This window comes from Lutra lutra, chromosome 14 (assembly GCF_902655055.1).
Source record: "Lutra lutra chromosome 14, mLutLut1.2, whole genome shotgun sequence".
In the NCBI taxonomy this organism is placed as follows: domain Eukaryota; kingdom Metazoa; phylum Chordata; class Mammalia; order Carnivora; family Mustelidae; genus Lutra; species Lutra lutra.
In genome coordinates, this window is record NC_062291.1 from 34,455,671 (window position 1) to 34,479,617 (window position 23,947).

The following is a 23,947-nucleotide window of genomic DNA, read 5'->3' on the forward strand; positions in this document are numbered from 1 at the left end:
ACAAAGGCAAAGAAGTATTTTAATTGTAAGCAAGAAAAATAACTTTTTTTTTAAGGTTAAGCCTAAAAAACACATTTTTAAAAAGCAACAAGAAACTAATTCCCCACCTGGTTCAAAAACAATCTTTTTTTAAAAAAATATTTTATTTATTTATTTGACAAAGAGAGACACAGCAAGAGAAGGAACACAAGCAGGGGGAGTGGGAGAGGGAGAAGCAGGCTTCTGGCCAAGCAGGGAAGCCAATGCGGGGCTCGATCCCAAGACCCTGGATCATGACCTGAGCCAAAGGCAAATGCTTAACAACTGAGCAGAGCCACCCAGGTGCCCCCAAAAGTAATCTTTTCATCATAGCTCAAATTTCCTTTCAACCTTGACCCTAACTCATCAAGGTTAGATCATTTTCCTGTTTATTTCCCTCTGAAGAGTTTGTGGAACCAAATGATTAGGGGCTGATAAAGTGGTGACCTAAGGTATTTATTCACAAAGAAAAGGGACAGCATTCATTCATTTCTTCATTCAAATGCTACAGGAGCTACACTAGTTGCTAAGATAAATATAAATAAGACTGTCTATCCTTAAGAGAGTCACAGTGAATAGGGAAAACAGATAGTCAAATGGTAAAGAATATATAAAGACAGAGAATAGGATCAGGAAAAGCCTCCTGGAAAGGTTGAGTCATAACCTGATTTCTCAAAAACCTAACGCTCTAGAAAAGAAAATCTACAGACATTCAGTATCATCTGGTATAATCTCCTAACCACACTGCTTTATTCAGTTCATTTAGTTAAACAGCATTCATAATCTCTTCTGAAAAACTTGACCTGAATGCTGCTCATGTGTAGTAGGCGGGTTACACCCTATTACATCCCTACAACTTTTACCACCTTAGGAACTGCACATTTCCAAGAGTGGTAAAGATATAATAATACAGTGATCTAAACATTATAGAGTTGGAGACATATAATGAAAGAAGACTTCTGCTTTCAACTACAATGGAGTAAATACACCTGACTTGCCTTCCCAGTGTAGGGAAAAATACAGAAAATTTAACAAAATATATAAAACATGTTCAGACACTAAACAACAGACAGCAACTCTCTGAAAAAAATTAGACCTATAACTGTCCTGATGTTCCATTTGGCAACATTTTCCAGATCAGGAGCAGGATCCCAAGCAATATGGAGTGACCATGCTAAGTTGAGAAGAGAGAGATCACAGTTTGGAGGCTGAGGTGGCAGGAATGTGTGGGGAAGAGGACCACAGAGGAGGAAGTTACACAAAGACAAAGTTCCATGAACCTAATGGGGTCTCCCTTAAGTTAATAGAAGTAGTGCATTCTAAGGATTAAAATATTCAATGTTGGGCAAAGAACAATTACCAAAGAGCTATAGGCCAAAACTTTTCAGAACAATGATAAATCATTGAACACTCAAAGCATTTAATAAATACAACAGATGGGCCATGTCTTATTAGTAGGGCTAAATTAGCCCTAGAGCAAAGAATACTCTATCTAAACCCTTCTGACAAAAATAAAACAGCAACAAAAAACAACAACAACAAAAAAAAACAACTTAAAAACAAGCTCTGGATGATCAGAGTCTTCAATAAATTAACTGCCTACCAATACAAAAATCAAGATACTTTTAAAGGAAAACAAAAAAATTCAGACACTCAAAAATGTTAACATACACAATGAAAAATATCTAATAAAGTAATTATCAGATGTCAGCAAGATGGCAGAATACTAAGTCCCAGGCTTTGACGACCCCAGAAACACTGATTTAACAAAAATGTACAAATCAAAATACCTTTATGAGATTCCCCACATCCAATGAAGAAGTTGCAGTACACCAGGAAAAACAAAATGCCGAAACAGACACAAGGAAATGCGTATGAGGAGCAATTTCACTTTACCCTTGTCAGCCCCTCTCCCCAGGCAGGAACAGCTCAGCATCTCCTACAGGAAGGAATGAGAATGGAAGTGTGTTCAACATTCTATTGATTCAGAGGGCTGCTCAAGGGACTGGTTTCTGTTCACCTCACTTGGAGTGCTGATGGAAGGTGGCATAGTTGCATTCCTGAGGGTGGGTAAGAAAAAGAAAAGTGGGAGGTGGTTTGTGGAGCTGGCACAGCTCGGCACAATCAGGAAAAGATGCGAAACAAGCCTTCTCCCTCAGAAGGGAGGGAAAGAAGTGGAAGGTGTGTCTGGTGTTCCAGTTTTTCAGAAGGCTGTCTGAAAGACTGGTATGTGCCTCACCTGACTTTGGGTGGGAATGGGGAGCTGGCATACTTTGCCTGCCTGGCAGGTGATGAGAAGAGACAGGAGGTACCTTGCTGCTATGCACAGAGAACTTGCACTGCTACAGAGAAACACCAGAGGGAACAAGAGATGAACAGCTCTTGAAAAAGAAATTGGCAAGCTTTGCAATTGAGAACTGCCCTCACAAACCCAGAGAAGCTGTATCCTCTCCCAAAAAAGCTTCAGAGGCACTAGAATCTGTAACTGGGCTGATTGCTGTATGAAGCCAGTCTATAAAGATTGGGATATGTGGTTGATTCTTCAAAAATGTGAATCTTAACATAAAGTTGCAAGATATATGGAAGTAACAGAAATGTGGTCCAAAAAGAGGAACAAAATATATCTCCAGAAACTAAACCTAAAGAAATAGAAATATTTACTACTTGAAAAAGAACTCAAAATACCCATCATAAAGATGCTCTATAAGCTCAAGAAAACACTGCATTAAAAAAACAACCATCAAGAGAGTTTTTTGTTTTTTTTTTTTATTTTATTTATTTAATTGACAGAGAGAGATAACAAGTAGGCAGAGAGGCAGGCAAGGGTGGGAGGAGGAGGGAATAGGCTCCCCGCTAAGCAGAGAGCCTGATGAGGGGGGCTTGATCCCAGGGCCCTGAGATCATGACCTGAGCCAAAGGCAGAGGCTTAACCCACTGAGCCACCCAGGAGCCCCAAGAGAGTTTTTTAAAAAAAGCAAATTCTGGAGCTGATGAGTACCATTACAGACCTGAAAAATTCACTTCGGTGGCTTAAAAGCTGACTCAATGAAGCAGAAAGATAAACTCAAAGGTAAACTCAAAGATAAATCATTTGATATTATCCAGTCAGAGAAACAAAACACAAAGGAAAAAGCATTAAGGGACTTACGGAAAACCAATATATGCATGAAGGAGAAGGAAGACAAGAAAAGGGTAAAAAAAAAAAGGAAGAAAAAAGAAAAAAAAAGTTTATTTAAAGAAAATATGGCAAAAAACTTGAAAAATTGAAAACTCAAATTTGGGGAAGTTCATGGATATCCAGAATGAAGAACAGACGTCCAAGACATCCAAGAGGAGGAACCCAAAGAAATCCACACTAAGACACATTATAATCAAATTGCCAAAGTCAAAGAGAATTTTTAAAGCAGGAGGAGAAAATTGATTCATCATGTTCAAGGGGAACCCGTAAAACTGTAAGACCTTGTAGGCCATAAAGAAATAGGATATAAGATGGAAGGCGCTAAAAGAAAAAATTACCAATCAAAGATACTATATTTGGTAAAACTATCCTTAGAAATGAAGGAGAAAGAATGTTCCCAGATAAACAATGCTGAGGAAGTTCACACCACTAAACCTGCATTACCAAAAAAACAAAACAAAACAAAAACACCCTAAAGGGAGTCCTTCAAGTTGAAATGAACTATGCTGCAACATGAAAGCATAGAGTATAAAGCTCACTGGTGAAGGCAAATATATAGACAAATACAGAATACTGTCCTCCTATAGTGATGATGTGTAAATCTCTTTAAATTCTGTAATAGAAGTTCAAAGATCAAACATAAAAAAAAACTCCTTAAGTATAAAAATATGCTAATGGATACACAGTATAAAAGATGTAACTTGTGATATCAGTACCATAAAGGGTGAAAAAGGAAGGAATAAAAGTACAGAATATCTGTATGTGACTGAAGTTAACTTGTTTTGTACTTTCTAAAAATAATATATTTTGGGGGCACCTGGGTGGCTCAGTTGTCTGCCTTGAGCTCAGGTCATGATCCTGAGGTCCTGGAATCGAGCCCCACATTGGGTTCCCTGCTCAGCGGGGAGTCTGCTTCTCCCCTGCTCTGTGCCCTTCCCCCCTGCTTGTGTTCACTCACTCTCATGCTCTCTCTCTCTCAAATAAAATCTTAAAAAAAACACCCCACACATTTTGTTAATTTATCCTTACTTTTTATACTGGCCATCAACTAGAATAGTCAGCAAATTAGTAAGGTCTTTTTCCACAAGATATCCGCAAGCTTTGTGGACTCATTTCTACAATTATTATTATAATTCGTTTTCTTTACCCTTACCTGAAAGTATATTTTACACAAAAGCATATTTTCAAAGCAGTTTTTATTGAGATATAATTGATGATAACATTTTATAAGTTTAAGGTATACAATGTGTTAATTGATATACCTATGTGTATCAATCCAATTGCCACCATTGCGTTAGCTAAAACCTCCATTACATCACATAATTATCACTTTTTTTGAGTGAGACCATTTAAAATCTATCTAGTCCCTTAGCAATTTTCAAGTATACAATACTGTATTAACTATAATCACAGTGCTGTGCCTTAGACTCCAGAACATATTTATATTCTGAGTGTAGTTTTACTCTGACCAACAACTCCCCAGTTACCCACCTTCAGTGGGCCAGCTAGGCTGAAGGAAGGCAAAAGAAAAGGCGGCTGCAAGCAGTTCCATTCCCAGAGAAAGTTCTTATGGAACCCTGCCCTTCTGGCAAAAGCCCTACAACTAGTAAATAAACTCTCATATATGGCCCAGGTGCTTTTGAAACTGCTTCCGTTATGCTGGGTCTCAGAGTAAGATTGTTGATGGGCCGGGGCGCCTGGGTGGCTCAGTGGGTTGAACCCTCTGCCTTCGGCTCAGGTCATGATCTCGGGGTCCTGGGATGGAGCCCCATGTCAGGCTCTCTGCTCAGCAGGGAGCCTGCTTCCCTCTCTCTCTCTGCCTGCCTCTCTGTCTGCCTGTGATCTCTAATACATAAATAAAATCTTTAAAAAAAAAAAAAAGATTGTTGATGGGCCTTTTTTAAAAAATTAAAAAAAATTTTTGTTTGTTTGTTTGTTTGTTTGACAGACAGAGATCACAAGTAGGTGGAGAGGCAGGCAGAGAGAGAGGAGGAAGCAGGCTCCCTGCCGAGCGGAGAGCCCGATTTGGAGCTCGATCCCAGGACCCTGGGATCATGACCTGAGCGGAAGGCAGAGGCTTTAACCCACTGAGCCACCCCGGCGCCCCTGATGGGCCTTTTAAGAGCAGAGCAGTTTTGGTTTCCCAAGGCCTTCCACCTCTCCTAGAGTTAAGCCCTGCTGATTTTCAAAGCCAGACAAAATGGGGACTTAGTCTTCCCAGTGCAGGGGTGGTACAGGGAGTGCCCAGTGCAGGACTTGAATCCCTTGCTCCTCAGGAAGGACCTCCATACCTGTTATATGCCTTCTGTTTGTGAATCACTACCAAGTCCTTTTCAAACTGCTGGGGTTTTTTGGTTTTTGCTTTTTTCTGGGTCTTAGGGCAAACGAGACTGCACATGAGCCCTCTAAGAAGGGAATCTCAGTTTCCTATAGAATTCTGGGACTCCTGGATGTCAAACTCATTGGTTTTGCAAGTCAAATATTCTCAGGCTTGTCTCTCCAGTACAGATCCGTTTCTAGGGTGCCTAATGTGAGGCACCAACCCCTCTCTCCTCTGGGAGAAGCACTGCCTGGTGAAATTCCCTCTCTATTGAATGTTGCCACTCTGGGGATGGGGTTTTTTGTAGGACTGTGTCTCTGCTTCTCCTACCGATCTTGGTGTGGTCCTTATATTCTTTGTTATGGGCGCCAATTCCTATAGTTTTCAGATCTTTTGCAAAGGGAAACTATCCACATGTAGCCATAGATTTAGTGTGTTTAAGAGAGGGGTAAGTTCAGGATTTTCCTATGCTGCCATCTTTCCAGATCCTCCAATTAACAGTACTTTCTAACATATTTTCTAAATGGTACTTTTTTTTTCTTTTTGTCTTTCTTGTTTGTTTGTTTTAAGTAATCTCTACACCCAATGTGGGGCTCGCACTCACAACCCTGAGATCAAGGTGCATGCTCAGGGCACCTGGGTGCTTCAGTTGGTTACATATATTGGAATTCTCAAATTCATACACTGAGAAAGCAGAATAACCACAGATGTAGGACAAGGTGAAATGGGGAATTACTGTTAAATGGGTCCAGAGTTTCAGTTTGAGATGACGAAAAAATTCTAGATATATCGTGGTGATGGTCACACAACACTGTGAATATAGATAATGAAGTTAAAAATGGTTAAAATGGTAAATCTGATGCTACATACAGCTTACCACAATAAAAAGAAAAATGCTAGACTATAATGAGGATACCATACTGAAAACAAAACAAAAATCAAAACTGAACACTGAACAGAATGGCAGACTTAAAGTGCTGGAAAGAAAAAAGTCAACCTAGAATTCTATATCCAATGAAAATATCCTTCATAAAGGAAGGCAAGGGGCGCCTGGGTGGCTCAGTGGGTTAAAGCCTCTGCCTTCGGCTCAGGTCATGATCCCAGAGTCCTGGGATGGAGCCCCGCATTAGGCTCTCTCCTCAACAGGGAGCCTGTTTCCCTTCCTCTCTCTGCCTGCCTCTCTGCCTACTTGTACTCTCTGTCAAATAAATAAATAAAATCTTAAAAAAAAAAAAAAAAGGGAAGGCAAAATAGAGACATTTCCAGACAAAAGCGGACAGAATCTATCTCTAGCAGATAAGAACTCCTAGTAAAGGAAGTACTTTAGGCTGTAGAAGAATAATATTAGGTAGATTATATAACCAGTTTAAACCCACATACTCAGACTTCAAACCCTGAATCCTGACCACTGTATCTCAGCATCTGTTTTGAGACTAAAAAAAAAAAAAAAAAAAAGAAGTAAAATGACAAATGTTCCTTCTCTAACAATACTATAATATGGTTTCTAAAGATCATACTTGGGGCGCCTGGGTGACTCAGTGGGTGAAGCCTCTGCCTTCAGCTCAGGTCATGATCCCAGGGTCCTGGGATTGAGCCCCCCACTGGGCTCTCTGCTCAGCAGGGAGCCTGCCCCCCCACCTGCCTCTGCCTACTTGTGATCTTTGTCTGTCAAATAAATAAATAAAATCTTTAAAAAAAAAATCATACTTAATTTACATTAGCAGATTTAAGTAGTATATCTGGTCTTTACCTATACCTAATTATATATCCCAGAACATACTTGGGTTTGAAGGCAAACATTCCAAATTGTATTCTTTGTTATACACCTACATGATTCAAAACTGTATTTTTTTATTGTATCGTACTGTACTGTATTGTTATTAATTATTTTTTGTACAGGAACAGGAATTGGAGATGAAAAAGAGGTTTTTTTCTTTACTTCTGTATTAGAATTTTTTTTTAAAGATCATATTGTTCTTTGTAATTTAAATCAGCGAATTTTGAAGTTTTAAAACTTAAAGCTCATAAATTTAAAATTTTTTGAGGTTTAAAATTATATCCCACCCTCTTTCAAAAAGAACTCTAAATCTCACTTCTTAGGAAAACATTTTAATTTCTGCTCATTTCCCAATTTTTTAAGAGGATGGAAAAAAGATATAAAATAAAATGGCAAACTCTATGCCTGCATTCTAACAAGATAACTCACAATCATTTTAGAGAGTTTTTGCTATTGATCTTGAGCTCAGTATAAGCATGAAAATTGCAACAAGTTTTATTTATTCTTTATTTCAAAACTTGAGAATAATTATAAGTTCATCTCCTTGTAGCTTCTTACATGCCATAGCAAAGGCACAAAACTAACACTCTTTGAACACTAAAATCTCAGCACTTGGTATATTTATGATTTTAAAACATTCATGAAATTAGAATCTGTGGTAAAAGCATATGCTTTAGAAGAAGCATCGTATTGAGGACACACTGTTAATATGTAGATTTTTCTGCTTTTGGATGCTTTGGAAGATAAGACTGTCTTCTTATTCTTTTTCTGGGAGTAATATTACCCAAAAATACCATAAATTAATAAAAGTAAAATAACCTCAACTTGTTAATCAGCATTTAACCTGAACAGTATAAACAAAGTGACTCAGAGAAAGAAAAAACCTTCTTCTTTTTTTTTTTAAAGATATTTTTTATTTATTTGACACAGAGAGAGAGAGAGAGAGAGGTCACAAGTAGGCAGAGAGAGAGAGGAAGGGGAACCGGCTCCCTGCTGAGCAGAGAGCCCGATGTGGGGCTCGATCCCAGGACCCTGGGATCATGACCTGAGCCAAAGGCAGAGGCTTTAACCCACTGAGCCACCCAGGTGCCCCAAGAAAAAATTTTCTTAAAGTAACTTCTTAAACATTCAAATCATCAAAAAACCTCTCAAGGTACAGCTGCTGTCACCTTTGATGTTAGACTAAGCCAAAGACAATGCTATATGCACCTGCATGGGGTCCTCTAATTGCACTGCAGGAAAGCATCCCTGAAGAAATTACTAAGCATTTACTATTTATTACAGTGAAAGGACAAGAGGTGTATTTCCTATTCCTCCTTCCCTTCTTTTGCCTCCCTCTTTTCCTCCTTCTGTCTGTGTCCCATAGTCTAGATCTTTCTCTCCCTCTCTTCCTGTCCATTTTACCTGGAAATTTTTTAAAGCCATACACTTCTTTCTAAGATTCCAGTACCCACATCATCATCTCCAACTAGTATTAGTGTCTGTCTGTAGCTTCTTCCCACTCCAGTTTATTCCACTGTTGTTGCTATATTAATCTCTCTTCAAACCTGTCTGTGATCAGCCTCTTTCTTCAAAACCTTCAAAACTTAGGGGTGCCTGGGTGGCTCAGTTGGTTAAGCAACTGCCTTCGGCTCAGGTCATGATCCTGGAGTCCTGGGATCGAGTCCCACATCGGACTCCCTGCTCGGCGGGGAGTCTGCTTCTCGCACTGATCTCTCTCTCCTCTCATGCTCGCTCTCTCTCTCTCTCTCAAATAAATAAATAAAATCATTAAAAAAAATTAAAAAAAAACCCTTCAAAACTTAAAAATCGCATCTTCTTGGCATGGTATATAGGATCTTTCATATCACAACTCCAACTTTTTTTGGAAACTGTCTTTTCTGCTAGTACTCTATCTCCTTCACTTCCCATCTTCATATTATATCCAGTAATAACAGTTAACATTTACTGATAGCTTACTATGTACCAAGTACTTTCTCCATAAATGTTTTTTATTTACAAAGCTATGTGCCAGGCACTTTTTAAAGCATTTAATAAATAATAACTTGGGGCACCTGGCTTAGCTCAGTTGGTGGAGTATCCAACTCTTGTTCTCAGGATTGTAAAATGGAGCCCTACACTGGGTGAAAAGCCTACTTTAACATTAAATAAAATAAAATGCTATTTTCAAAAGCCCCTGGAGCACCTGGGTGGCTCAGCTGGTTAAGCATCTGCCTTCAGCTCAGGTCATGATCCCAGGCTCCTGGGATCAACCCATCATCGAGCTCCCTGCTCAGTGGGAAGACTGCTTCTCCCCTCCTACCGTTCCCCCTGCTTGTGCTCTCTCGCATTCTGTCACATAAATAAAGTCTATAGGAAACAAAAAAGTAAATAAATAAATAACCCCAAATAATCACTCATTTACTCTTTATAACAACCCTTTGAGATAGGTGTTGTCATTATCCCCATTTTACTGTCTATTGACAGAAAGTAGATCAGTGGTTGCCTAGGGTTAGGAGGGATGGAGAAAGTGGGAAATAAGTGCTAAATGGGATGGAGTTTCTTTGTGGAGTGATGGAAATTTCTGGAATCAGATAGTGGTGATGGCTGCACAACTTTGTAAATATACTAAAAGCCAGTGAACTGTACATGCTAAATTGGTAAATTATGAAATTTGTTTCTTATTATATATCATTTATTTAAAAATGATTGAAATTATTAAATCGGTTTACTGTTGACATAGTTCAGCAGAGGAGACAGGCAGACCTTGAAACAGAATACTTTCAATTTGTTGCTTTGACACAATAGCTGAATTCTTTGAAACATCCTATCTCATAGACAAATTATTATCAATGGCAAATGATTTGGGCAAGAAATTTTGGCACAAAGTTAAGCCAGAAATCCATGCAATCCTTTGAAATAACAGAGACAACGAGAAAAATGAAAGCACGTGCAGGAGACTAATTCTCCTAACTAACACTCTCCGACTAACACTAACCTCTTCCACAGGAGACCAGTACTTGCAGTGACTGCAGATGCTCCCAGGAAAGCCACCGTCATGAGTCGTCGCCTCATCTGGGTGGGCTGTGATCCCCCATGGTAACATCGAGAGCCGAGAGCCAGTTCTGCCAATGCAGAAAGGGAGTTAAGACGAAACATCCTGTGGATAAAAAGGAGAAATGTTACTCCTAACTAGTGGTAGCAACAGTGATGCTGAAATGATGAAGGTGAAAGTATCAACGTCACCAATAATCATTACGGACTTACTCAATGGCAGATAGTAAACACTCTGCAATACCATATAGTATCCTATTTAATCCTCAGAACAGTTGTATGAGAAAAATATTACTTATAAACCTGATATATCAGTCAAAGTATAATTGGAAGACAAAAAAAAAACCACATGATAATTTGAACAGGAAAAGTTAAACGTAAAGCAGTATTAATTTTAACAGGGGTAAAATACTAAGGGCTAAAGAGATAACATATATAGGGAGCAGCTACTATAGCAAGGGCTGATGCGGAACAACAGGAGAGGAATAAATCTGTGAAGGGGTCACTCTCAACAGGGCTGAGACACAGGTCTGTGGTGAGGACATGACCATGGATGTCTGAGAAATTTACCAGAGTGCCAGGCCAACAGAAGTCACTATAAAGTCATCTAGTAGGAGAACTCAGTATGCCAGTGGAACTCAGGAAAGTATCCATGGGGAGATGTCAGAGTATGGAACTCACTGAAAAAACTGCATTTGGGAGTACCGCCTCTAAAACTACCTAGGGATTGAGAGCCCCAAGGTGTCCCACATGCCACAGGCCACTGTGTCTTACAGTGCATACAAGAATCAGGAAGAAAAACTTCTTCCTTATCTAGTCTCCCTTGAGCCCTTCCACTGACAAACCTTAACAAAAGGTGGAAAGAGAGAAATTTCCAGTATTACAGAAAGGACAATGAAATGGATTTAGAATTACAAAGCAACAGATTTATAAGTGGCACAACCATTTTAAACATGTGGAAACTGAGATACAGTGACTTGCTCTAGAGTATGCAGCTAGGCAGTAGATCCAGAATCTAAAATAAATGGACTAACACCAGAACCCAGGTTTTTAACTAGGATACTTTGCTGCCCCCACCACCTTGTAATGCTGATACGGTTTTTGTTAAAATAATTTAAGTTTTTTTGGGTTTTGTTTTGTTTTTAAAGATTTTATTCATTTATTTGGGAGAGAGAGAAAATGAGAGAGAGAGAGAGAATGAGAGAGAGAGAGAGTATGAGAGGAGAGAAGTCAGTGGGAGAAGCAGATTCCCTGCCCAGCGGGGAGCCCGATGTGGGACTCGATCCCAGATCCCAGGACTCCAGGATCACGACCCAACCCGAAGGCAGTCACTCAACCAACTGAGCCACCCAGGTGCCCAAAGTAATTTAAGTTTTAATGAAATTTGTTTCATTCTGCAGGGCCTTGGAAGGCCTTCTACCCACTAAATTCTTTAGTCTCATACTTCTAATTTCACCTGTTCCTCTCACTGTACCCAGGTTTTTAACTAGGACACTTTGCTGCCCCCCTACGTTGTAATGCTGATATGCTTTTTGTTAAAGTAATTTAAGTTTTAATTAATTTTTTTTTTCATTCCCAGGTTCTTGGAAGGCCTCCCACCCACTAAATTCTTTAGTTTCATACTTGTAACTTCACCTGTACCTCTCACTGTTTAACTCAGAAATACCTGTATTAGGTCACATTATTGTTCAAAAAACATTCACTCTCCCATTCCCTATCCCAAAGGCAAGTATTATTTTGCACACTCTTCATTTTGGGTATGTATTTTGCCATTGACCTTTCTTTGACCAACAAAATGTGGGCCAATTCCACAAAGCACTTTTTTTTTTTTAAATATTGTATTTATTTATTTGACAGAGAGACACAGCGAGAGAGGGAACACAAGCAGGGGGAGTGAGAGAGGGAGAAGCAGGCTTCCCACCAAGCCGGGAGCCTGATGCGGGGCTCGATCCCAGAACCTTGGGATCATGACCTGAGCCGAAGGCAGACGCTTAACGACTGAGCCACCCAGGTGCCCCCCCACACCTATTAGCTTTCTTGTGCTATTAGCCTTCTTGTGCTCCTGCACTCTATGAAGAGAAGATCATGCCCCAGATGGACTTGATCCTTCAAGCTGGGTTCTCTAAGGAACAGATCTCAGCCTGGAGCCAGGCACTGTGAAGACCAGCTGAGCCAGCAGAGCGCAACCGACCTACAGAATGCTAGTGAGAAATAAAGGTTTCTGACTGTAAGCCACAAAAATTGGGAGTTGTTTACTGCCACAGCAAAAGCTAACTAATTCAGCATGTAAGAGAAGTACTGGGAAGTTCTCATTCAACAAAAATGTTTTAAGTTCATACGATTTATTAGACTTAAAAGGTCAAATAGAATTTCACAATCTAATTAGGAAAGATATATATGAAACATTTTTTAAATGATATGTTTTTAAGCTGGTATCTTGAAGAAGTATTGAAAGGATACCTTTAAATGGGTATAGATATTAGAGAATTAAAAAATTTTTTTTTTAAGATTTTATTTATTTGTCAGAGAGAGAGGAGAGCGAGCGAGCACAGGCAGACAGAATGGCAGGCAGAGGCAGAAGCAGGCTCCCCGCCAAGCAAGGAGCCCGATGCGGGACTCGATCCCAGGACGCTGGGATCATGACCTGAGCCGAAGGCAGCTGCTTAACCAACTGAGCCACCCAGGCGTCCCGAGAATTAAAAATTTTTTTAAACAGCAGCCTAAGACTAGGTTAGTCAGCAAAGGCTTTTGTTTAGTTCTGAGACTCAGAATGGTAAACAATTTTGATCAAGTCACAGAAATTTCATGGACACCAAAAAAACGACAGGATCATTTCTGGCCTCTATACAGAGAATTGATAGAAAATGATTTTCTTCCTCTAGACAGTATCTTGAGGACAGAGTAAAGTCTTTGTTCTTTTATTCTACCAGGCAGACTAAAAGAGAAAGGGGCATTTCATCCTGGTTATAGGACTTTTTTTTGTTTTAAGATTTATTTATTTGATTGAGAGTGAGATCACGAGCGGGGGGGGGGGGGGGGGGTAGAGGGAAAAGCAGGTTCCCCGCTGAGCAAGGAGCTGATGTGGGACTCAATCCCAGGACCCTGGGATCATGACCTGAGCCAAAAGCTTAACCAACTAAACCACCCAGGCAACCTGGTTATATAACTTTTTTACAATGACAATTCATTCAAATCACTTGAAGTATTCATTCTCTTCCCCGTTGACTGTCCCAAAGCACAGTTCACTGCTTCCTAATTTAAATTATCTTGTACTTTATATATATCTTCCTATGGCAATTAATATATATGTAAGTTTGTTTCCCCCACTTGGCTCTCAGTCTCCTTTAAGGCCAAAATTATTTTTTTTCCTCATCATAAACATACAGTCTGGTACGGGGCCTGTTACATTATAGGTGTTTAAAATATTGACTATGTAACGTACTTTCACATGAAGGTAAAGGTACAAATCACACAGGTACTGGCTCCTAACATTTAAGTATACTTCTAAGCCCCAATACACTAAGAAAAGTATGTCCTTTGCCATTTGGGTTCAAATCAAGTTAGATTATTTAGCTGTCTCTTAAGATCACGGAACCAGTAATGAGCTCTTCTCTGGGACCTACACCTATAATCTCTTAAGTAAACCTTTCCCATAGCCTTCTTCATTCAACCTAAGCCCAATTTCAAAGCTGAAGCTAAATCCTGCTTTTTTCCCACTTTATGGACAAAGTGGGAAAAGAATTATTTTTCTCTCCTATTTCCTATGACCTTAAGCTGCAGCAATACAATCTTATATCCTTCTCCAACCCCAGAAATAATTTCATTTTACTGCACATATTCTAGCAAAATATAGCACCAAGGAGACTGTCCACTATATTTTCTTCCTGCCTGTCAACAACTGATACACTTCTAAAATAACATTTTCTAAACACACAGTGCATTCAGATACATAGCACTTCTCTTGTCTATAATAAAAATGAATACTCTGGTTTCTCTTCAGATCAAATACATCTCTCCTTATAGTAAAAATGAGCACACCTAAAACATAAATCTGGAGAAAACATTATTCATCACTGACAACAGAAAGAAAAGAGTACTCAGAAGTTTCCAATTGTGAAAGGCAAGTAACCTAACCAGTTCAAAAGTTGGAACAGACAAGGAGTGTGTAAGACTGTAAGATAAATTCACAATTAATCAGATATTCTCCATAAATAGACGTATGTCCAAATAATAGACATCTCATAAATAGAAATATGCTCATCAGTGTAATAAACACATTTTTCAGTAAGAATAAATAAATACACAAATGAAAAAAAAAAAAAAAAAAAAAAAAAAAAAAAAAAAAAAAAGGGGCGCCTGGGTGGCTCAGTGGGTTAAGCCGCTGCCTTCGGCTCAGGTCATGATCCCAGGTCCTGGGTTCGAGCCCCACATCGGGCTTTCTCCTCAGCGGGGAGCCTGCTTCCTCCTCTCTCTCTGCCTGCCTCTCTGCCTACTTGTGATTTCTCTCTGTCAAATAAATAAATAAAATCTTTAAAAAAATAAATAAATAAATAAATAAATAAATACACAAATGATCAAATAGGTAAGGCATCATCACTTGAGAAGGTCATCTGAATTCTGGACTGAGAATTCTGATCATATATACAACAGATAACTAGTACATACCTTAAATTGGAAAATACATGATGGAAGATTTTTTCTTAAAGAATACCTATTTACCAGTAGTGAACAGAATAAATTGCAAACAAACAAACAAAAAAGAATAAATTGCAAACAACAAAGGCAGAGAAAGCTAATAGGAGTAGTGAATAGAGCCAGAAGGCAATTAGTAACCTAAGTACTGGATGCCTAGATGATAAGTACAGAAACCAAAAATAAAGTGAAAATGTCTAAAGAGAGACAAAACCATCAGATATCACTGTCCAACACACATTAATATGTAGGCGTGAAGGAGATATGGAAGACAGAAAGAAGAAAGAGATTAAATAATAACAACACTAAATAGCAGACAGTAGAAAGTGAAACAGAATAGGAATCCAATGATCCAATGACCTAGAATCAACTCTAGTACTAAACAGCTGTGCGCAAAGGAAGCTTATTCTTCCTTAAGGAAGAATTTGAGAAAACGAGAGAACTGCCTAACTGAGCTTTAGGGTTCCTTTTATCTCCTAATGCTTACTAACCGTGGTGAAAATCTATATGGCAGAGTTTAATCTATTTCATTTGAGGTTGAGGGGGGAGTAGGATTATATCATACAATCAAGATTTATTAGTGTTGAGAATCCATGTCTGTATGTTTTGGTCCTAGATTTTAAATTTTGAAAGTTCTGAATTCTACTAACAGTCTACTTACATTTTGATGTTGTAATTCAAATATTACTGTCTACATCTCATTTCACCACTTGTTTTAATCTCATTCCCCAAAGTGCACATCAAAAGATATATCTAGGGGCAGCTGGCTGGCTCAGTTGGTGGAGCATGCAACTCTTGATCTCAGGGTTATGAGTTTAAGCCCCACATTTGGTGTAGACATTACTCAACAGTTGTTAAAATCTTTAAAAAAAAAAAAAAGATGTATCTATTCATCTTCTCTAGTGCAATTTTCAGTTGACAAGCAAACAAAGAAAACAGTGAAAAAAGACTATTATAATTTAATTCCTAACTTTGTAGTGAAGAAAGAGTGTAACTAGTTGAATGTATTAATTTTTTTTTAAAGATTTTATTTATTTATTTATTTGAGAGAGAGACAGTGAGAGAGAGCATGAGCGAGGAGAAGGTCAGAGAGAGAAGCGGACTCCCCGCGGAGCCGGGAGCCCGATGCAGGACTCGATCGAATGTATTAATTTTTGATACAAGACCATGTAAACAGATTTAAGGAGATCAGCTTTCCAACTGAGTCTGGAAAACTGAATAGGCCAACTGGCAGCAGTTATGCAGTAATGAAGCATGTTTATGAGATGGATTAAATTAAACCAAAAGGGGCACATTTTTCTTCCCTAACACTACCTACCCCCTTCAAAAAGGCATACCTTTTTTTCATGTGAATTCAAAAAAAAGATGAAGACATACTTCCATCCAAGAAAGGTCAAGGGAAGCAAGGGAAACATAACTTTGTTACCAAAGAAAAGCATTATCTATCCAACAAGAAACAGAACAAGATTTTTAAAACCTATAACGAGATAACATTGCTTTTCTATAGCTATTATAAGACTATTAAGCTTAATATATTGCTTTTGAGCAACTACTCTGGAAAACAGCATGAAGGTTCCTCAAAAAGTTGAAAATAGAGCTACCTTACGACCCAGCAATTGTACTACTGGGTATTTACCTTAAAGATACAAACATAGTGATCCGAAGGGGCACGTGCACCCAAATGTTTATAGCAGCTATGTCCACAATAGCCAAACTATGGAAAGAACCTAGATGTCCAACAACAGATGAATGGATAAAGAAGATGTGGTATATGTATATACAATGGAATACTATGCAGCCATCAAAAGAAATGAAATCTTGCCATTTGCAACAACGTGGATGGAACTAGAGGGTATTATGCTTAGCAAAATAAGTCAATCAGAGAAAAACAACTATCATATGATCTCCCTGATATGAGGAAGTGGAGATGCAATGTGGGGGGTTTGGGGAGTAGAAAAAGAATAAATGAAACAAGATGGGATCGGGAGGGAAACAAACCATAAGAGACTCTTACTGCCACAAAACAAACTGAGGGTGACCAGGGGAAGGGGAGTAGGGAGAGGGTGGTGGGGTTATGGACATTTGGGGAGGGTATCTGATATGGTGAGTGCTGTGAAGTGTGTAAACCTGGCAATTCATAGACCTGTACCCCTGGAGCTAATAATACATTATATGTTTATTAAAAAAATTAAAATATATATATATATATATTGCTTTTGATAACTTTCAAAGGGTCACAGGACCAGGAAATCATTTAATTCAGCATCTTTATTTTAGAGATAAACAAAAGAGATCCAGATAAGTTACGTGGTTTACTCATAGCTAATTAGTACAAAAACCTACACTAAATCCTAGAATTCTTGTTCCCAAATAAATAACCTAAAGGGGAAAACACTTTTTAATAACTGTTCTCAGCAAAATAAATGTAATAGCCACACTCCAAAAAGAGATCAAATGCCCAACCATAGAAAAATAAACAATAGTATAACATAATACAATGTAATATAAATATTAAATATGTTAATCATAAAATATTATTAAATCATTTCACAAACCAAGAAAGTTGGGCTAAAGAAATTTAAACAGTTGGAAAAAGAAGTAAAAATGGCTCTGAGAACTATGAAAAGATACTAAGAGAATGCATATTAAAACTATATTGAGATACTGCTTTTCACTCATCAAGCTATCAAAAAATCCAAAAGTTTGAAAACACACTGGTTGGCAATACTGTAGAAATGGCACTGCTAAGGAATCTGTTAAGCTGGTACTACGTACTTCCTAAAAGAAAAACAGTACAATCTATGGAGGGCGATTTGGCAATAGCATTAAAATATCCATTAAAATCACCCATAATATAAAACTGCATCCAGCCAGCCAACAATTGTACCTCTGATAAAATTTCCTAATGATATACCTGAACACCTGTGAAATTATATACACACAAACACAGTAATTCATCATATCGTGGTTGGCAACAGCAACAGATTAAATCCACCTCAGTGTTCACCAGGAGAGGATTGGCTAAACCATGATAAATATATACAAGGCAATACCATGTAGCAATAAACAGGGAATGAAAAAACTATGTATGGATTTGAAGAGTTTCATGACATACTGTTATCTTAAAAAAACTAAGCTTAAAAAAACAGCATATATGGTATGTTACCCTTTTATGTAAAATGAAGAGCAATAAGAATGCATAAGTGCATGTTTCTAGTAAGTAGCTCTGGAAGGACACACAATAAAGTTAACAGTGGTGGGGCTGGTTGGGGTGGAAGATGGGTGATATAAAGAGGTAGACTTCTACAATGTATTACTTCATTTTTAAGCATTTTTTTAAAAGATTTGTTTATTTGAGAGAGAGAGAGAGAGAGAGAGAGAGTGCAAGCTGGGAGGAGGGGGAGAAGTAGGCTCCCCACTGACCAGGGAGCCTAACGGGTGGCTCAGTCCCAGGACCCTGGGATCATGACCTGAGCCAAAGGCAGACACTTAACCAACCGAGCCACCCAGGTGCCCTCTTATAAACTTTTTTTCTTTTTTTTTTCTTTTTTTTTTCTTTTTTTTTTTTTTTTTAAAGATTTTATTTATTTATTTGACAGAGAGAGATCACAAGTAGGCAGAGAGGCAGGCAGAGAGAGAGGAAGGGAAGCAGGCTTCCCGCTGAGCAGAGAGCCCGATGCGGGACTCGATCCCAGGACTCCGGGATCATGACCTGAGCCGAAGGCAGCGGCTTAACCCACTGAGCCACCCAGGCGCCCTATAAACTTTTTTTAAAAGGCAGAATATGTACATGCCAGCTACAAAAAAGTAAAATAAGTGTGCTTTTTTTAATTATTAAAAAAAATTAGGTGATCCAAATAAAATTTAATGATACTCTAGGAAAGACTCTCTTTATGCCCTACATTTTAAGAAAAATAAAGGCAGGTCCAGAAGACTGGTGTTTCAATCTCCTCAGCTAGGGACTATCATTTACCAAGCCTAACAGTGGGCAGAGGCCCAATAATGTCTTAGCAATCAACCCATATCATGGCAAGGTTCCCTACTAAGGTTAAGTTTTGCCTGAATCAAATTCATTCCCTAATACCCTGATTATTGGCACATCCTGATTTGACTTATTAAACTATTAGAATTCCACACCTTATCCTGATCCTAACTTAAAATAACTGCTTGCAATTTTCTATATGATTAATTGCCTTCTATTTCTGATCTCTGACGATTGCACATCTAAAGAAGGACTGCTTAGTTCTTCCAATCCTCACACTGGCCTAAATAAACTTCTGGTGTATACTATTACCAACAGCACTACTGTTAAAAGCAACATCTGCAGGGCGTCTGGGTGGCTCAGTCAGTTAAGTAGCTGTCTTCAGCTCAGGCCATGATCCCGGGGTCCTGGGACTGAGTCCCACATCAGGCTCCTTGCTCAGTGGGGAGCCTGCTTCTCCTCTCCCTCTGCCCCTTCTCTTGCTGGTGCTGTCTCTCTCTCAAGTAAATAAATAACATCATAAAAAAAAAAAAAAGCGCAACATCTACTAATTCTGAGGCCAAGACAAATTTCTGAGACCTACCCAAATTTGGCCACCAACAAAATTTAGACCTCAGTTAAATAAAACTTCAAGGTTCCAAAGTGTTTAGTTTACATGAACTAAGAGCTTGAGAAAACAAGAACTGAGTGTCCTTCCTGTGTTTCCATGATCTAATACAACATCTGGTGTATATAATATATGTACGTGATGGCTCAGTACACTCTGAGAAACTGAAATAGGATTGCTTTTTGAGAACTACATTGTAAAATCAGCATGATCAGGAGTGCCCACTAAGATTCACCTTATTCATCCCAGTGGCAGCTATACACTAACCCTGGAACCGAAGGTCATCAGAGCCTTAGCCATTAAGTATCCAAATTATATATTTAACTCCTCTTTATTCTATTACCATGCTTACTAAGTATGTTATGATTCTAACAGAGCTTCCTGTTTAGACTGCCTTCAAAGAGAGAACATGCTGATCAGAAGATACGCCAGCTGTATTTCTCATGGTAAACTAATATATTAGCAATCTGGTTTAATCTCCTATGATACTAGTTTGCCTAAAAAGCTTCTCTGAATCTGATCAATTTTAAGACTTAAGTTATAATTTGATAACTTTCAAGGTTCAAGGGCCAACCTTGCACCATCGGGACATCTTGATGCCCTGCCTTGCCATTTCTTTTTTTTTTTTTTAAGATTTTATTTATTTATTTGACAGAGAGAGATCACAAGTAGGTCGATAGGCAGGCAGAGAGAGAGAAGAGAAAGCAGGCTCCCCGCTAAGCAGAGAGCCCAATGCGGGACTCGATCCCAGGACCCTGAGAACATGACCCGAGCCAAAGGCAGAGGCCTAACCCACATAGCCACCCAGGCGCCCTGAGCCCCTGCCTTGCCATTTCATTCAAATTTCCACCTGGGAACAGATGCCAGCAAGAATGCCCCAAAAGTTTTGGATGGCCAGAGTCACTGAACCTAGGGAACCACACTCACCTCCCCTTTGCCCTGGATACTGAAGTTAGGGGACGGCAATAAAAGAAGAGTCTAAAGATGGAAAAATTATAAGAATATTGATTTGTTGGGCATGATACAGATTTTGGAATAGAATAAGCAAGACTGCTTGCATTCTGTTTACAAGTAAGATAGGAACACATTTTTATTATAAAAAATGTCATTGTAGGGGGGCCTAGGTAGCTCAGTCCATTAAGCCTCTGACTCAATTTTGGCTCAGGTCAGGATCTCAGGGTGCTGGGATTCACTCAGCAGGGATACAGCTGCTAACTCCCTCTCCCTTTGCCCCTTCCCTTGCTCATTCTCACTCAAGCACACGCTCTCTCTCTCTCAAATAAATCTTTTGAAATAAGTCACTGCAGAGGTGCCTGGATGCCTTAGTCAGTTAAGCATCTGCCTTCGGCTCAGGTCATGATCCCAGGGTCCTGGGATCGAGCCCCATTTTGGGATCCTTGCTTCAGAGGGGAGCCTGCTTCTCCCTCTCCCTTTGCCTGCCCTTGCCCCTGCTTATACACACTCTCTCTCACTCGTGCACGTGTGTGTGCTGTCAAATAAATAAAATCTTAAGAAAAAAGTCACTGTACAGAAGTATAAAAAAGAAACTACATCTTATTCTTCATCTTTCTGAAACCCCACCAGTCTCCCTAGAAGTAAACTCAGAAGGAAGTTTGTATGAGTCTTTCCTGAAATCGTTCTATTTGTTTACATATAAACAATATTCATATGTATATACATATGTATATACTCAAATATTCAGCATTTGGAATGCTTTGCATTATCCTTTGTTTTATATAATGAAGTCATATCATACACATCTACAAATCTTTAAAACAACTTAAAAATCATTCCAACAAGAGATATCCTTTTTAACTCTAACAGAGTATTTCACTCTATGATTATGCCACAATTTAACTGGCAGTTAATACACAATTTAACTATCTGGCTATTAATCCTTAATTAATTAAAGATGTTTCTATACTTTGCCATTACAAACTTAACTACAGAGACATTTCCTGTGCATTTATTTTTATTCATTTTTATGCAAATAAATCTGTGGGACAGACATCTACAAATGAAACTGCTTATTTAAAAGTAACTCGTGAGGTGCCTGGGTAGCTCAGTCAGTTAAGCATCTGACTGCTGATTTCGGTTCAGGTCATGATCTCAGAGTGGTGAGATGGAGCCCCTAGTGGGGGCATGGAGTCTGCTTAGGTTTCTCTCCGCCCCAGCCCTCTCATGATCTCTCTCTCGCTCAAAAAAAAAAAAAAAAAAAAAAGTAATGTCACGTGATCACTTTTAACTTTGAAAGATACTGTCAAATTACCCTTCAAAACTGACATTCCAATTTATATACCACCAACAGTTTCTCAGGGTACTTCTTTTCCTATATTTGCTATTGCTGATCTCTTCAATTTATATGGTGGATTAAAAATGACGTCTAATTTAATTTGTACCTTACCTATAATAAATGAGTTTCATAATCTTTGCTTAGTTTTCAAGAGTTCATCCCTATTGTTCTGAGGGCTACTAGAATACTAAGCTGTATTTATTTTCTTTTGTTCCAGTCATATTCCCAGCCCTAAGGTTTCAGCTTTCCTTCCTCTAAAAAGGAGTCATATTTTCCACCTAGATTTATTTTAGATATAAAATATTTTTAGGTCAGATGCAATATTAACACCAATCCACCTAATGTTATTTTTTAGTAGAATGTTTTTACAAACCAAAAAAAAAAAAAAAAAAAAAAAAAAGGGATAAAACTTTCCCAATATGAACCATTTCAATACTTTTCCAATTCAATCTTACTGAGCTCTACCAGAACTGACTGGGAAGATTTCTTCCATCTAACATTTGTTTTCTTTTTCTTCTTTTTCTTTTTTTTTTTAAGATTTTATTTATTTATTTGTCAGAGAGAGAGCACAAACAGGGGGAGCAGCAGGCAGAGCAGGCAAAGGGAAAAGCAGGCTCCCTGGTAAACAGGGAGCCCGATGTGGGACTCAATCCCAGGACCCTGGGATCATGACCTGAGCCAAAGGCAGATGCTTAACTGACTAAGCCACCCGGGCATCCTTAACATTTGTCTTCTAATGGCTAGTTATACTTTCAAAATACTTGAATGATTATGCATTCATTACACTGCTGAAAAGAATATTTTATTCTTTTTTTCTTTAAGTAGGTTCCACACCCAATGTAGGGCTTGAACTCACAACCCTGACATCAAGACCTGAGCTGAGATCAGGTTGGATGCTTAACCGATTGAGTCACCCAAACACCTCAAGAATGATTTAATGTAAACAGCAACAAAGGTCTCAAAAATATTCACCAAGTGTTTCATCTTTACACACTACTGGAAAATGAGAATACACATCATTCTGCTGTCATATTTATCCTTTTGAAAACAGAAAAGAGATGACAAATGAAATTCCAACTGAATTAAAATGGTAAAAAAAAAAAAAGGGAATGCCAGAAGCTATACTAAAAATTACAGTATGCCCAATTCAACTGTAGTGTAGTGACATAACACAGATGGATGCACTTTTTCTTATTTTTACTAAAGCTACACCCTAAAACTTACTAAATACACACTAGGCAGTAGTGCAAACATAAATAAATGTATTTATTTCATTGATATACATAGCACTTCTTCTTTGCAAAGGGTGTGTTATTCCCAAAACACGTGCAAACTATGAACAATAGTTGCCATAAACATAGGAGAATAAATAACAGAAAAAATAAGCATCTGCTACTGCTAGATTTAAGATTTATGGACTTGTGAGAGCAGATTTAAGTAGTTTCAGTTTAGCCAGTTGAGTTATTCTTTGTGCAGTCCACAAGAATTACTATAGTGAATATAATTTCATAATGGACTCCATATTCATAGTTTATATACTCAAAGAACTCACCAAACTGGGCTTCTGAATCTCCATGGAAGCCAAACTTGATTCCTATGCCTAATACAACCACAAAGTCTAATATAATACTTTGGGTATTAAACACATCTAAATATTTATTGATTTAAGTGGAAACTGAAGTTCACTAATCATAAATAATTATAAATATGATGACTATATAACAGGTTATTGGACTAGAAATGAGGAGATTCAAGTTTCTGGCTAGGTTTTGTCATTGTTTCTACATGTCTTTCCTTTTTTTTTTCAAGATTTTATTTATTTGACAAAAAGAGAGAGACAGTGAGAGAGGGACCACAAACAGGGGAGAGAGAGAAGCAGGCTTCCCGCTGAGCAGAGAGCCTGATTCAGGGCTCGATCCCAGGACCTGGGATCATAACCTGAGCTGAAGGCAGATGCTTAATGACTGAACCACCCAGGCTCCCCTGTTTCTACATGTCTTTTTTTTTTTTTAAGATTTTATTTATTTATTTGATAGACAGAGATCAC

At 38.4% G+C, this 23,947-nt stretch overlaps 1 protein-coding gene across 4 annotated transcripts in view; it reads right to left on the bottom strand.

Moving 5' to 3' along the window:
- Nucleotides 1-23,947, bottom strand: part of MICU1 (mitochondrial calcium uptake 1) — a 234,645-nt gene that overhangs the window by 177,515 nt on the left and 33,183 nt on the right. For all 4 annotated transcript variants that reach the window (XM_047701931.1, XM_047701930.1, XM_047701929.1 and 1 more), the window contains one exon: nt 10,271-10,432. In XM_047701931.1, coding sequence (XP_047557887.1) covers nt 10,271-10,431 — 161 coding nt within the window. In that variant the 5' untranslated portion in view covers nt 10,432. Of the gene's footprint in view, nt 1-10,270; nt 10,433-23,947 lie in introns of those variants that run through there.